Source organism: Chelonia mydas, chromosome 10 (assembly GCF_015237465.2).
Source record: "Chelonia mydas isolate rCheMyd1 chromosome 10, rCheMyd1.pri.v2, whole genome shotgun sequence".
In the NCBI taxonomy this organism is placed as follows: Eukaryota; Metazoa; Chordata; order Testudines; family Cheloniidae; genus Chelonia; species Chelonia mydas.
In genome coordinates, this window is record NC_051250.2 from 35,374,053 (window position 1) to 35,388,253 (window position 14,201).

Sequence of the window (14,201 nt, forward strand, 5' to 3'; positions counted from 1 at the left end):
TAATATCAGGCACTGCTTGGCTGGCAACAACTGTTCAGCAGCCGCCAAAGAGGCTCAGCTACAAAACAGAAAACAAAATACGGTTAAACAACACCAAAGATTTGATTCACCCAGCAAACGCAGAGAGAACAGGGAGGAGCCCGGCCCGATTTCTTCCTCCACTGTGTATTCCCCTTGTTCAGTGAGCAGAATCCAGGGCGCCTTAGGTGTTTTGTAGTTGGACAATGAAGCAGAGGCGCCGCCTGCCCCTTTAAGAGGCTTGGGGGGCGTGTTGCATACATGCTGCTGTCTCTCACGGCCTCCCTCTGCCTGTTAAAGGGGAATCGCTGTCTACCCCCAGCTCTGCGCAGCGAAGTTAAAGTCAAAGGCATCTTGGAAGAGTTTTGCAACAGGCAGCTCTGGCTTTGGAAGCTCTGGCTAGACCCGTCTTCTGCTAGCGGCCCGCTCCGGGAGCCGGGCAAGCATTTCCCCAGCGCAACAGCGAAGCTGGGTGCCGGGCTCCCTCCAGCCCTGCCACACGATCCGCTGGAGCTGCGGGGCACATGATGTACACGATTACCAGGGGACCTAGCAAGCTAGCCACCCAGAGAAGGACAGGTAAGGGGGCAGCCAAATGGGCAGCTGCTTCTCTTTGGTGGGAGCAGGCTGGGGTGGGGGTGGGGGGGCGGCGCCCCTGTTCTGGCCCTGCGGGGCCAGGAGGACTCTGCTTCCCCCTCCCCCGGTGCTGCTCCTCGGAGCTCTCCCCCCGCCCCGCTCGGCTGCGTGCCCTCCTCAAGCACCACGTTGCCTGTGGCAGAGAGTCGCCCGTGCCCCGTTGCCTGCCTGCCTGACCTGGGAGGGCAGGGGGCCGGGCCCGGGAGATGTGCCGCCGGGGGACTGTGGGTCGTGCCCAAGCGCGGCTGGGGGCTCGCGGGGCTTGTGCCCGCCCTGACGCCGCTGTCTCCCCGCAGGTCCCACGCAGCAGGTGGAGAGCAAGGCGGCGGATCTGAAAGGCCGGCAGCCGCCGCACAGCGCCTGGCCTCTGTCAAGGTGAGCTCCGGGCCGGGCTGCTCTGGCACGTGCCGCTCCCGGGTCCCAGCTCGCCGGCAGCCCGGCTCCAGCCCCCCGCGGGGGGTGCCCAGGTGCGGGGCGCGGCAGCCCGGGGGAGGGGTGACCTTGTGCAGAGGTTACCCGGCTTGTCCTTGCCACATGGCTCCGGAGCAGGAGGAGGGGCTGGCGGGGAAGGATCAGGGGGTGGAGGCGAGCAGCGGACTCGGGAACCGGCCCCGATCGCTGCTTCCCCAGGCCGGCAAAGGCCTGCGGAGGGCCGGGGAGAGGGATCCAGGCTAGGGCAGGGCCCGCTGCCCGGCGGGGCTGGAGTTGGGGACTGGGGGCGAGTGGTGCAGAGAATTGGGGGCGGGGCAGGGGGCACGGAGCGTGGGGGGCGAGTGCAGAGAGCTGGGGGGCGGGGCAGGGAGCGTGGGGGGAGAGGCAGCAAGCTGGGGGCGGGGCAGGGGGCACGGAGCGTGGGGGGCGAGTGCAGGGAGCTAGGGGGCGGGGCAGGGGGACAGCGTGGGGGGTGGAGGTGTGGAGCGGGTAGCCCAGGGGGTGCCAGCCAGATCAGAAGCACTGGCAGTTCCCCCTCTTGCTGCTGCCCAGAGTTAGCCTTTGCCCCAGTGAACAGGCACACACGCTCCCCACCGGGGGAGGGGCAGGAGCCGGGTGTACCAAAGTACAGGCGTGGGGATGCCCTGAAGCTGAACTAGTTGCTCCCAGGGCCTCTGCTAAATTAAGGCCTCCTGCTGCCCCCCATCTAAGGGAAGGAGCCATACTAGCCCATTGGAATTGCCAGCGCCCCGGGGCTCCAACACCCATGTAGGGATAGTGGGGCCACAAGATTTGGGACCTAGTAGGATATGCGGGGGTGGGGGGAGAATGTGTGTGTGGTGTCCGTCATATTCTGGGAGCAGTGGTTCTGGCAAGACAACCCTTAAAGTGCACCCCTCAGGGACCCTGGAGAATTTTTTTAAAACTTCCGTCTGTGACCTTGCAAACCCCACCCCCACTTTAAGCACTGGGCATAACTCCCATTGACTTAATTGGGGCCAGGACGTCACCCAGGGGCTCAGTCCCAGGCAGGGGAGCCTCTTCAGAAACTTCTGTGCTTGAGCATGGCGGGTGTGGGGGACTGCCAAATACAGAGGTCATTTTGGAAGTTCATGGCCTGGTTCAGATGAGCCATTACAGGATCAGGCGCAACTAATAGGTGTTCCCCCCCCCCCCCCCCCCCCGCAGCCTTTCTGTTCCTTCATCCATACCCCCAGCTCCCTTCTGCTTGAAACAACTCAGTGAGGAGAGTTTTCACTTAAAGGCCATGGGAACTGTAGATTCAAGCAGATGGGGTCCAAGCCCTTTACAGCCTGGCTCATAGAGGATCCTCCCATGGTGGAGAAGCAGAGACCCTCCCCAGTCTCTGACCCCCACCCCAACCAGCTCTTTCTCAAATAGTGTAGCCTGAAGATAAGGAATTAAACCCTCTTTGTGGGTCTGAAGATAAGAATGGGTCCAGCCCTCAGGCATTCAGTGGCCTAGGCAAGGGCAATGAAGGTGCATTGGGACGGCCCACCCAGCCTCCTGCCTGCAATAAGAAATATTACCTAGTTTCCCAGCCCACATGAGGAGACGGAAAGGTCAGAGCAGCATGTGGCACTATGATAACATAGCAAGAAATCCAGGCTGGAGGTGGTGCAGGGGCCAGAGGCAGTTAGCCACTGCAACCCACTGGCTCAAGTCACAGTCACTGCCCATGTCCAAGCCTCTCTGTTGTCCACTCCAGGGAAAAATAGCCAAGGGCAGAGTGGTATTCCACCTTAGCTTTATGCTTGGTCCTCAACTGTGCTGTCTGATCCACCTGGCTGGACCTTGGCCCCCACATTGAGCCCCATGGATGCTTTGGCACCCCCTGCTGGATCACCCACATGTACAGTCTGGGGTACATGAATGCAGTGAACCCTTCCATCTGGAAAATTATCAGCTGTGAATGGTGCATAGAATTAGGATGAAAGTAAACTTATTTTACTCTAATCTTATTGCACCTAGAAGATCTTCCCAGCACCTGTTTGCTGTGTGGCCTCCTTCTCACTCGTCAGACCTCTCCACCTGGCCCTTTTCTTCCCAATATCTCTCCAGCATGGACTCCCTCATCAGATCACTCAAAATTCCACACAGCAAAAATGCAATAAGGAAACCTTAGGGATGCACAGCTAAGCATTTGAAAGTCAGGTTATTGCAACATTGCTATTGTACACACAGCCTTAACTCTGCCCTATCGGGAGTGACCATTACTGTACTGGTTTTTAATTACATGATCACATGCTATTTGTCAAACAATGAACAAATGAAGTCAGACAGTATTTCCATTTACAAACAGCAGAACTATATTCACTCTTAACCAACCGTAGCATGTACTGTAAAAGTTCTTCAGAAATAGCCCCTTGTTGGAATGATTAAACACAGATTTCTGGTGACGACATAGCCATCAGATCTGATTTTTATTCTGAAGCTGCAGATGAAACAGAACTAAGAGCTGGGGGAGAAGTTTCAGTTAAAGGCCAAGGAAACTGCAGATCCATTCAGATCAGGCTGAGGTGGGCAGGGAGGGATACACACCTCCAAACAGTAAGGAGTAGATTAGTCTATCGATGATATCATCAGTTCCTCCGCTTAATTCTCTGGTGTGGGGAGAATCTTCATTTTCATGATGGGATGTATATAGTGGGGCCCTGATTATTCCCTGGCAGATAGCAGTGTCTACTTTGGGAAGCTCTCAAAACTTTTCATAGATTGGGCCATACCTTATTAGAGAGATTGTCTCGTGAGTACTTCCCCTCCCATTCACCCAGTTCCCTCTGCCTTCCCATTCAGGATCACATAACACCACCATGGTAATTGCCTGCATAAAAAGTTAACATGAGGGAAAGTGGTTGTTCTCTTAGTGCAGCGTAGCAGCTGGAGACAGGGAGAAGATAGCACCATAGGACCAACCAACTCTCCACAAGCCACCAGTAAGTGCTCTGCAGACCACAGGTTGGGAGTGACTGGTCTGCTTGTTTCTGTTCTTCCACCAAATGGGTAATAGATATAATTATGTTTAGGGGATTATACTCTAGGGGAAACATTATAATATATTTCATAGAAAAAATCTATCTTTGGAACACTTTAGACATTGCACTGCTATGATGCCTCAGAAGACTATATAATGTAGTTACTTTAAAAGCATTGCAACCAATGGAAATGCAGTATGCAAAAGAGCCGTATGATGATTGGGCAAGTTACTGCTGATGTCAAACCCACTGATTTCACCAGTTAATATATTATTTCCCTTAGAGCCTATTAAACAAACCACAGCCTTCATTAACCATGAAAGGCTGTTTTCTCATTTTGACCAGACTTCAGTTTAACTCATAGCCACAAGATTCTCCCGTCAAGATGACCTATGTCTGTGCCCCTTATTTGTGGTATACAGTGGAGGTCTGGAAGGGTTTGATATTTGTTTTTGTTCAGAAACATCAGGAATGTCAGTCTTCCTGTTTTTGCTGGAGGACTCCTTGGATGACACAATGCTCTGGTTTGGAACTTTCTCTGCTCTTAACTGAAAGGGCTAGAGATACCGAATAGGAGTTAAAACAAGAAACAGAGGTTTATATAGTTTTTCCCTCTCTATTAATCAGTTTTCATTTCTTTGCTATTTTCAGTGTCAGAATCTTAGTAGATCTCTAGTCATCCATAGAATTTCCCAGGGCAGACAACACTTTGGTGTCTAATGTGAAAATCATGCAGATTGGAGGTTGGGGGATCCCTAAAAATCCCAAAACATCTTTCTGGCCGTTTTTCTCCATCCTCAAGAACCAAACAAGAAAAGACACACAAGCTCCATTTTTTCCCCCTTTGTCAGTTGTCTTTCACACATTAAACAATAAGGTCGTTAAACATTTACCATCTTTAAAATTGCAAGTCACTTATTTACCATCCTGGCTGTAACATTCACACTGTGTTGAATGTTATACAGAATATAATTTTCCTTTGGCATTCTGAGCGCCTTCCTCACTGGATCATATGACATTGCTTAGGTTGTGTTATTGCACTGCAGATTCATCAAGGCAGGGGAATGGCTCCCAGGGGCAGACAATGGAGTCAAAAATAGACTAGCAGTATTTTGTGAGACTTGGTCAGACAGGGTCTCAAGCACTTTTCAGGACTGATGGTCTCAAATGGTGGCAGGGCAGGTCCCGGCCTTCAGGTCACTAACTGAGGCCTTGAGTATGGTGGAATTTCTAGACTTGGGGAACTATGAGAGCTGGTGAAATTGGAATTTCTGCCCCATCCAAAATTCTGATATTTCAAAATTTGTTTTTGTCCCAAATCAGGAAGAAAAATTGAAATATGGAGATTTTCCCCATAACAGCAAATTCTGAAAAGTTTCACTTCAAAATGTTTCATTTAAATGTTTCTGTTTTCACATTCCCAAATTCAAATGGTTTGGTCTGTTTGAATGCCTTGTGATCTACTATCTTCTATGAGGCTAGGATTACATCTCCCATGATGCCTTGTGGTCAGGTGACTCACAAGGCCCTCCCACAATGGTTCAGTTACAGGGCCCACCACAGAGCATCATGGGAGATGTAGTACAGTCAGAGGTGCCATTCAGTAGAGAAGAATGGTGGCATAAGGCACCCAAACTACAGTTCCCATGAGATACTATGGCAGCTCAAGCAGACAAGAGATTAATACTATACTGACCTGAAAAACTTTGATTCTATTCAACAAACTGAAATGTTTCAATCTGGGTTGACCCGTCCTGAAACACAATATTTAATTTCTATTTTCCTGACAGAAAATTGAATATTTTTGGAAAATCAGGGTGGGTTTTTTTGGTGGAAACTGCATTTTCCATCAAATTCCCAGTCAATTCTAGTAGCTCTGCTGGTTTAGACCCTTCTTGCACACTTAGTGCATTTGTGTAAAGTGTGGTGTACATTGATGCAGCTACTCCAGTTTCAAACACATTACCCACATTATCCTTCGTGGAGCCCTCCACCTTCTAGGCCCTATGGGAAAAAATAGCGTGTGATCATGTAACTCAAGACTGTACCATAATGCATATGCAGAAGGGGCCAAATTAAGGTTGCATGGGCAACCTTAGTTCTGGTATGTCTTATCTTCTGAATGCATGACTTAGCAACCTCTATATTCTTGTGTAAGATGGCATGTTGGTGTGTAATTTCCTAGGTTTTTAAAAAAATCAAACTAAACCGCGCCCAGAAATTCCATCAAGTGGTATCATATTTAGTCCTACATTGTTTATCAGCAGGGTTGGACACTTTAGATATACTGCACAGACCTCTGCCACTGAGCTAATGAGGTAACTGATAGCAGTGGTAGGTTATTGTCCTCTACGTTGGTCCAACACTAAAGAGGTATGGGACACGCTGCCAGTGGGTTTAACAGATATTGGCTTACAGCATAGGAATTGAGAGACTCAGGAATCGTGGGTTCCATTCCAGGCTTTGGAGGGGACTGTGCTTTAGAGGGCACAGACTCTTCTGCCCATTTCCCCCAACCTGCTTCCTTGTCTAAGTCCCACTCCTCAGGCTTCTCTTCCCAGTCTCCTTGCCCAGCATGTCCTAGGCTCCCCAGTTCCGGTCTCCTTGTTCAGCCAGTCTCACTTTCCCACTTCTCAGTTCCTCATCCGATCTGTGTCTCACCCCCACCCTAGCTTCTAGTCCCCCATCCCCATTGGATCCCAGTCCCAGTTTTCCTCCCTGGGCTTCTTATCCAATCTCAGCGTTCTCCCCACAACCCTGCTTCCTTGTCCCAGTCTCTGCCCTGCCAGTCCCAGTTCTCCCCCTGCACTCCAGCCCCTTGTAAGATCTGTGTCCCCGCTTCCTCCGCTCCTTCCCCCTACCCCACCCCATTGGTATGCAATCCCAGTCTCCCCCCAGCCCACTAGTTTCCCTTTCCCTTCCGTCCCCCCCTCATCTCTAGCCTCAGATTCTCTCCACCAGCCCAGACCCTTTGTCCCAATCTACTCCCCTTTCCTTCTCTCCCCCCCGCCCACACCACCGCCCCTCTGGTCTGGCTCTTGTCACTTCTACATTCAGATCAGACAGTTTCCTCTACCTGCTTGGGCCTGTCAGGGGATCATGGCTCCGAAGCAGATGGGGGCCCTGCTAAATCTTTTCAAAGAAAAGGTCACGAGTTTTTTTAAACATATTTTTTCCCAAGCCTCATTACTAGAAACATCTGAGCCATTTTGGCTAAAATCTTCCCCCAAAAATCAGCCTAAGGCAGACACTCAGTATGGGAAATTTCTGCCTAAACAGCTTGAAGTTTGGCAAAGTTATAAGCAACTAAAAACAGGAGCTTATAATGGGAAGCATCAGGCAACCTTTACTCTAGGTGGTGCTCCCAGCTCCGCCTATAGTAAAATATTCAACTCCTTTGGAGAGAACATGTGGAGTGCTTCAGTGTGGCCGCTACCTACACCGATGGCAGGGGTTCCCCCATCACCTTCCCAAGAGGTGGCAGCTAGGTCGACAGAAGAATTTTTCCATCAACCTAGCGCTGTCTGTACTGGGGGCGAGGCTGGGTCCGGGGTGAGGATTGTTCACGCCCCTGAGCGATGCGGCTGGGTCTAACTTTTTAGTGCAGACCTGGCCTCAGAGTACGAAGCCTATATTCTCCCAGAGCATGTTTGGCCTGTGACCATCTCTGCAGCTACATCACTGGGGACCAGCAGGCTGGCTCTCTGGGCTGACTTGGGCTTTTCTAACCCAACCAGTTAGGAGCAGTCTGTTTTAGTGGCACCCACAGACTTGACATATTTTGCCCTTGGGCTCCCTCCACTGGCTTGAATGGGTAGTGACACACACCATGCCCACACCCGATGCTGGTGCTTGGACGAGGAAGTGACCATGTTAATGTCTAGATCTATTAGACCAAGTGGGGGTTGGGGGTGAGCCGCTGCACAGTGAAGCCAGAAGCTGGCAATCATAGGATTTCACTTCCTGGCCAAGGAAAGCCAAGGAAAGATGAGGCACCGGCTGAAATGCCTCTGGCTCGATTTATTTTGCCAATTCTGCCGCTCCTATGATGATTGCAACATTTTCCTTCCCAGTGAAAACTCATAGTGCAGTGACTCTGCCATAGCATTGGTCCACACGCTGAGGATCTGGAAAGAGTGTTGGCAGAAAGAGTGGCCCCGACAGTAAATGATCGAAGTCCCATGCATTGAATTTGATCATTTATAATAACAGGCTGTTAGTTAAAGAAAGCAGACTGCAAACGTTAGTCACGGTCTCATCACCTCACTGTGTTTATATTTCATTAATGCCTAGAGCTGCCACCTGAGCTCAAGGCACCATTGTACTGGGTGCTGGACCGATAAAGGGACAGGTGCTGCACCAGAGAGCTAATCAACATAGAGTAGACAGCTAAAGGAAGGGGGGAGGGGAAATTTAGGGACAAAGAAGCAAAGTGACTTGTCTCAGGTCCTGCCGAATAGAACCCAGGAGTCCAAACTCCCAGTCCCAGTCTCTGGCCACCAGATCCACTTCCTCTCGTTACACCATGCCCCCTATCCTACAGCTGACTGGCTCTGGACGCAGAGAGCTCTGTCTTTTCAGCCTCTGATTTTGTCTCTTTGCCTCAGTAGCCCAACTCCCAAACTCGTGTTCAACAGAGTGAATGGCAAGAAGCCCCCGGTGACGACACAGCCCACGGCAGCCACAGAGGAGAGCTACACGCTGGCCCACGAGGAGAACGTCCGTTTTGTCTATGAAAGTAAGAGGTGGGGTCTGGCTAGTTCAGAGAGAGAAGAGAAGCCTCTGTAAACCCCAGTCTCCTAGGGGTGTATCAGTGCCGGAGGTTCCTGGGGGCTGTAACGTAGCAGAGAGAACGCAGGGGTGTCTCGGTGCCAGAGGTTCCCCGAGGGTTGTAATAGACCAGAGGGGATGCAGGAGAGTCTCAGTGCTGGAGGTTCCTGGGGGCTGTAACGTAGCAGAGGGGACGAAGGGGTGTCTCGGTGCCGAGGGCTGGAATAGAGCAGAGGAGATGCAGGGGTGTCTCAGTGCTGGGAATTCTCGGGGGCTGTGATGTAGCACAGGGGACACAGAGGTGTCTCAGTGCTGGGGAGTCCCAGGGGTGTCTTGCTGCTGGGGATTCCTGGGGGCTATAACACAGCAGAGGGGATGCAGGGGTGTCTGGGTGCTGAGGGTTCCCGGGGGCTGTAATAGAGCAGAGGGTTGTCTTGGTGCCGGGGTTCCTGGGGACTGTAAGAAAGCAGACGGGAGGCAGGGGTATCTCAGTTCCAGGGGTTCCCAGGGGCTGTAACAGGGGGTGTCTCGGAGCTGGGTATTCCCCCAGGGCTGTAATAAAGCAGAGGGGACGCAGCAGTGTCTCTGGTGCTGGGGGTTCCCAGGGCCTGAAACATAGCAGAGGGGATGCAGGAGTGTCTTGGTGCTGGGGTTCTCTGGGGCTGTAACAGAGCAGAGGGGAGGCAGGGGTGTCTCAGTGCTGGGGGTTCCCGGGGGCTGTAACGTGATAGAAGGGACATAGGGGTGTCTCTGTGCCAGGGGTTCCTGGTGCTTACCCATGGTAAGGATCCTGTTGTGTGACTTGGCCCTTCTCTCACTACCCCAGCAAACTGCCACCTCCATGACATCGCTCATCTCTGAGCACTTGAGGATGTTGATTGGAGGTTTCTTGTGATCCAGACATGCTGCAGCCAGCATCCCCTTTTCTCCTTCGCTTGACCAGACTCTGAGTGGGGATTTGGGGGTCCTGGTGGATAATCAGCTGAACATGAGCTCCCAGTGTGATGCTGTGGCTCAAAGGCTAATGCCACCCTGGGAGGCGTAAACAGGGGAATCTCGAGTGGGACCAGAGATGATCTTATCTTTGTGCCTGGCACTGGGGAGACTACTGCTGGAATACTGTGTCCAGTTCTGGTGTCTGCAGCTGAAGTGGGATGTTGATAAATTGGAGAGGGGTCAGAGAAAAGCCATGGGAATGATTAAAGGATTAGAAAACCTGCCTGATAGTGACCGATGGAGCTTCTTGAGTCTAGTTAGTTTAACAAAGCAAAGGTTGAGGGGTAACTTGATCACAGCCTACTTGGGGAATAAGTACTTGATAATAGGCTCTTCAGTATAGCAAAGATCCAAACAGGATCCACTGGCTGGAAGCTGAAGCCAGACCAATTCAGACTGGAAATCAGATGTAAATTGGTAAGAGTAAGGGAATTAACCACTGGAAGAAAGAACGAGGAGGACTTGTGACACCTTAGAGACTAACAAATTTATTTGAGCATAAGCTTTCGTGAGCTAAAACCCATTTCATCGGTTCATCCAATGAAGTGGGTTTTAGCCTACGAAAGCTTATACTCACATAAAGTTGTTAGTCTCTAAGGTGCCACAAGTCCTCCTCGTTCTTTTTGCTGATACAGACTAACACGGCTGCCACTCTGAAACCCATTGGAAGAAGTTACCAAGGGGTATGGGGGGTTCTCCAGCACTGACAGTTGTTCAGCCCAGACTGGGTGTGTTTCTGACAGATCTGCTCTAGGGAGTGACTGGGGGCTGTTCTCTGGCCTGCATTACACAGGTGTTCAACCCCCATGATCCCAGTGGTTCCTTCTGGCCTCAGACACAGGGAATGTGTGTGTGGGGTGGGGGCTGTTAGCGGTGGGGGAGGAGGTCTGCCTGCCCTGCCACATGGGCATACGATTCCCTTGGTAAGGCTGTCACCAGCTCCAGGGAGCATCTCCACAGTGCGGTGGCCAGAGCAGCCCAGTGATGTCTCCTCTCCTGGGTCCACGTCTGGGGGCTCTGCAGGCAGCAGCACTTGCCAGGGCAGGCAGGGAAAGCCTATCCCTGGGGCACAGTGGGGGACACACCCATGAGAGCCCCCCCCCCCACACTCAGCAGCAACATGCCTGCCCCAGGCCAGGTGCTGGAGCAGAATCTTGTAGATCTGGGCAGAGGTGGGGGATGGGGAGGCCATAGGGGGCTGGGGAAAGGGGGGCGGAGAAGCACAAGGGGGATCCAACTTACAGCAGAGCTGGCAGTGCCTGTGCTGGACCAGTCAGAGCTCAGGCTCCCTTGTGTGATGGTGGCTCACAGCTTCGCTCTCCCTTCCAGCCTGGCAGCAGGTAGAACAGCAGCTGGACGGCAGCTGGCCAGGGGAGAGCGGGCGTGGCCCGGTGCAATATGCAGAGAAAACTCCCAACCCCGTGTTGACAAGTAAGTGTCCAGGGGCCACCTGCAGGGGGCGGCACATACCTCAGCAGGAGATGCATGCAGGAGAGGAGGTGCTACGTGCTGGCTGATGGACCAGGCTGGCTTCCTAGAGACCAGTACATCCCCAGCTCTTCATTAGGGTGACCCACCAACTGCATTTGGGCTTCTTGGGGGGAGGGGGTCCACCATTATCCCTGCTCCCCTCCGCAGCACCCCTTCCTGCTCTCTGCTCCCACCTCAAATGCCTGTTGCCCCCTCTCCCCTTCTGGTGCTGACTGTCCGCTCGCGGGCTCCAGTTGGGTGCTCCCAGCCCGGGGTGACAGGCCGGTGCCAGCAGGACCAGCTAATACGCAGACAGTAGCAGAGTGGAGGTTGCGATGTGGGCTGGAGCTCAGGCTCTGAAGCCCAGCCAGTCCCCCTTGGTGAGAGAGTCTGAGTGCCAGCCCCAGCCAGAACAGCCACGCGGTGACCCTGAGTGGGTCTGGCCGGGCGGCTCGCTCCCAGCTGCAGTGCAGACGTCCACAGGAGGGCAGCATGTTGTTACCCAGGAGCCTGGGGCTCGTCCCCTGCTCTGGAGAAAAGTGCCCTGGGACCTTGAATCAGCCCAAGTCACTAGGAGCTCCCTTCTCTGGTTCTTCTGTAAAAAATCCCCAATTCCAGTGACCAGGCTGGATCAGTGGCACCTGGGAGAGGGGAGCCCCCACCAGCACCATGCCGGCAGATTGGGCCAGATCTGGCTCAGGGGAAGAGTGCCCCCTTCTGAGTCACCAGCACTGTGTAACTCTGCTGTTGGCCAGATCACTCATGAGCACCATTGACTTGGCCCCACTCACTCACTGGGGAAGCCTTTTGCCAGGAAGCCTAGGGCTCTCCTGGGAGCAGCAGGCGGGGTCAGACTCCCACGAGGAGCCCCCTCATCTCCTCCAAAACTGACGGCACCAAGGTTTCCACACCTGGCAGCCCAGTCACATAGCTCCAGGGAGCGAAGCCGCCACTTTCGTGGCAGGAACAAGGAGACCTTGATCAAACGCACTAAGAAGGGGGGTAGCTGTAGCGTCCTTCATACTCCCAGCAGCACAAAGAAAAAACTAGGGGAGCCATGGTGCAGGCAGCTGCAGCAGCCAGCAGGAAGAGCAGATCTGCTGTGGTTGAAAGAAGGGGAGGTGCTCCACGGCAGGGGAATTATTCCCTCCTGAGCTCAAACAGGGGCAGTGGTGAGAAGCCAGGAGAAAAGAGGACAGGGAGCCTTTCGCCTGCAGTCCAATGTCACCCCCCAGTGGTAGATGGGGGAATTGCCATATGCCAGTGTGAGTGCCGTTAAGCTGTGCTTCTATCTCCATGCATTCTGTTCCAGTCTCTTTCTCTTTCAGATTTCGTGCCGATTGACCTGGAGGAATGGTGGGCACAGCAGTTTCTAGCCAAAATTGAAAATGGCTCATAAAAAAACAACAACCAAAAATACAGTGTAAGAAATACGCTTGTTAAAATAATCCCAGCCCAAGTGACACCAATGGAAATGGACCACGGCTCTGCCATGCCACCCACAGCCCTCTGCCTGGACAGGGGAGGAGAGCAGCCCACTGCCCTGGCTGGGATTCCTTAAGTGCCAGTGTTCAGACACTTGAAACTCCTGCAGACTCTAGGGCCTGGCGACACAACTGCAGCGTGGGTGGGGAGGGAGAGAGAGGACTGTGACCCCCTACCCCCTGTCATCTCTCTCCTCTTTCTGCCCCTTGAGCTCTGCCCTATGGGAAGACAATGGTTATCTGTAGCCAGGACCTTGGTACAATAAAGAGCTGAAACTGCCAGTGGATGGAAGCTTGCTCTGCTTGTGGGGCTTTATTTGCAGGCTTGGTGCTGGCCAAGGAGGGGCAACAGACAGCAAGGCCTGGTACAGCCACCCGCTGCCACTCCACCTCTGCAAGGCTGGTGGCACCAGACAGAGCCACATGTGACTCTTCTGGTTCCTCCACTGGGGGGCGGGGGGGGGGGCATGCAAAGGAGCCAGTGTCTGAGTGATGGGGATGGGCTGCTGGGTCAGAATATTTGGTTGCCTTTGCAGCTGGGCTGGTCATGGGCAGCAGGGAGTTTACCTGCGGCTGGTGCCCCTGGCTGAGGAGTGGAAGGTGTCCATGTCTGACTAGGGTAGCGTTTGGCACACACCATACAGGGAAATGGCTGCCCCATTGCACATTCCCTGCTGAGCTGGTGCAGCCCCTTCACTGTGCTCCAGGCTTTGGGCTTCTGGCTGGCCCTGGAGCAGCTTGAATGGGGAACCCTGGGGTGGGGGGGCAGGGAAGGGAAGCAGATTCAAAGCACAAAAATAACTTCGTTCAGCCAGGCCAACATGCCACTTTGGGCTCTCCCAGGCCCCATCCTCACAGAGGCCCGTTCTTCCCTATGCTAAGCACCCCCATGACATGCTTCTCACCTTCCCCACCCCATCCACCACAGAGGCATTGCCCCTCCTTACCCTGAACCTGCACATTCACACCACCCCCACCCACTAACTGAGGGTTTAGACTACTCTTCTCCATTGCCTTAGGCTCCGCTCCTCTTGCCAGCCACCCCCCCAATCACTCCACCAGCCAGGCCTGGCACCTGTGTGATGAGGGGCAGGATCTGAGAGGCAAAAAGACAAGCCAAGGCCTGCAGCAGCTGGGGAAGCTGAGCCCAGGAGGAGCTGAGCGAGACCCTCAACTACAGGCCAGAGACTAGGCAGGACAGCACTGCATGGGCACAGGCACCACTTCTGTTACCTCTGTTCCCCTAAAAAACCAACCTAGGGTCACACTTGTATTAGTTTTATTACAATGCTGCTGTTGGGTCAGACAGAAAAGGGAAGGAGCTTATTTATACACCACATTCATATTCACCGCATTCATACCCCCACACACACTTACACAGGCGGAGAGTTACCGGAGA

At 53.2% G+C, this 14,201-nt stretch overlaps 1 protein-coding gene across 2 annotated transcripts; it reads left to right on the forward strand.

The window, feature by feature from the left end:
* The first annotated feature begins 279 nt into the window (after nt 1-279).
* MCRIP2 (MAPK regulated corepressor interacting protein 2) lies at nt 280-13,094 on the forward strand. Of its 2 annotated transcripts, none has more exons than XM_037911465.2 (5): nt 280-597; nt 951-1,029; nt 8,690-8,820; nt 11,178-11,279; nt 12,647-13,094. In XM_037911465.2, the coding sequence occupies exons 1-5, from the start codon at nt 543-545 to the stop codon at nt 12,715-12,717; spliced, it is 438 nt and encodes a 145-aa protein (XP_037767393.1). In that variant the 5' UTR covers nt 280-542; the 3' UTR covers nt 12,718-13,094. The 2 variants fall into 2 exon arrangements, with proteins under 2 accessions (XP_037767393.1, XP_037767394.1); XM_037911466.2 differs by having other exon boundaries at nt 8,693-8,820.
* Nucleotides 13,095-14,201: the final 1,107 nt, after the last annotated feature.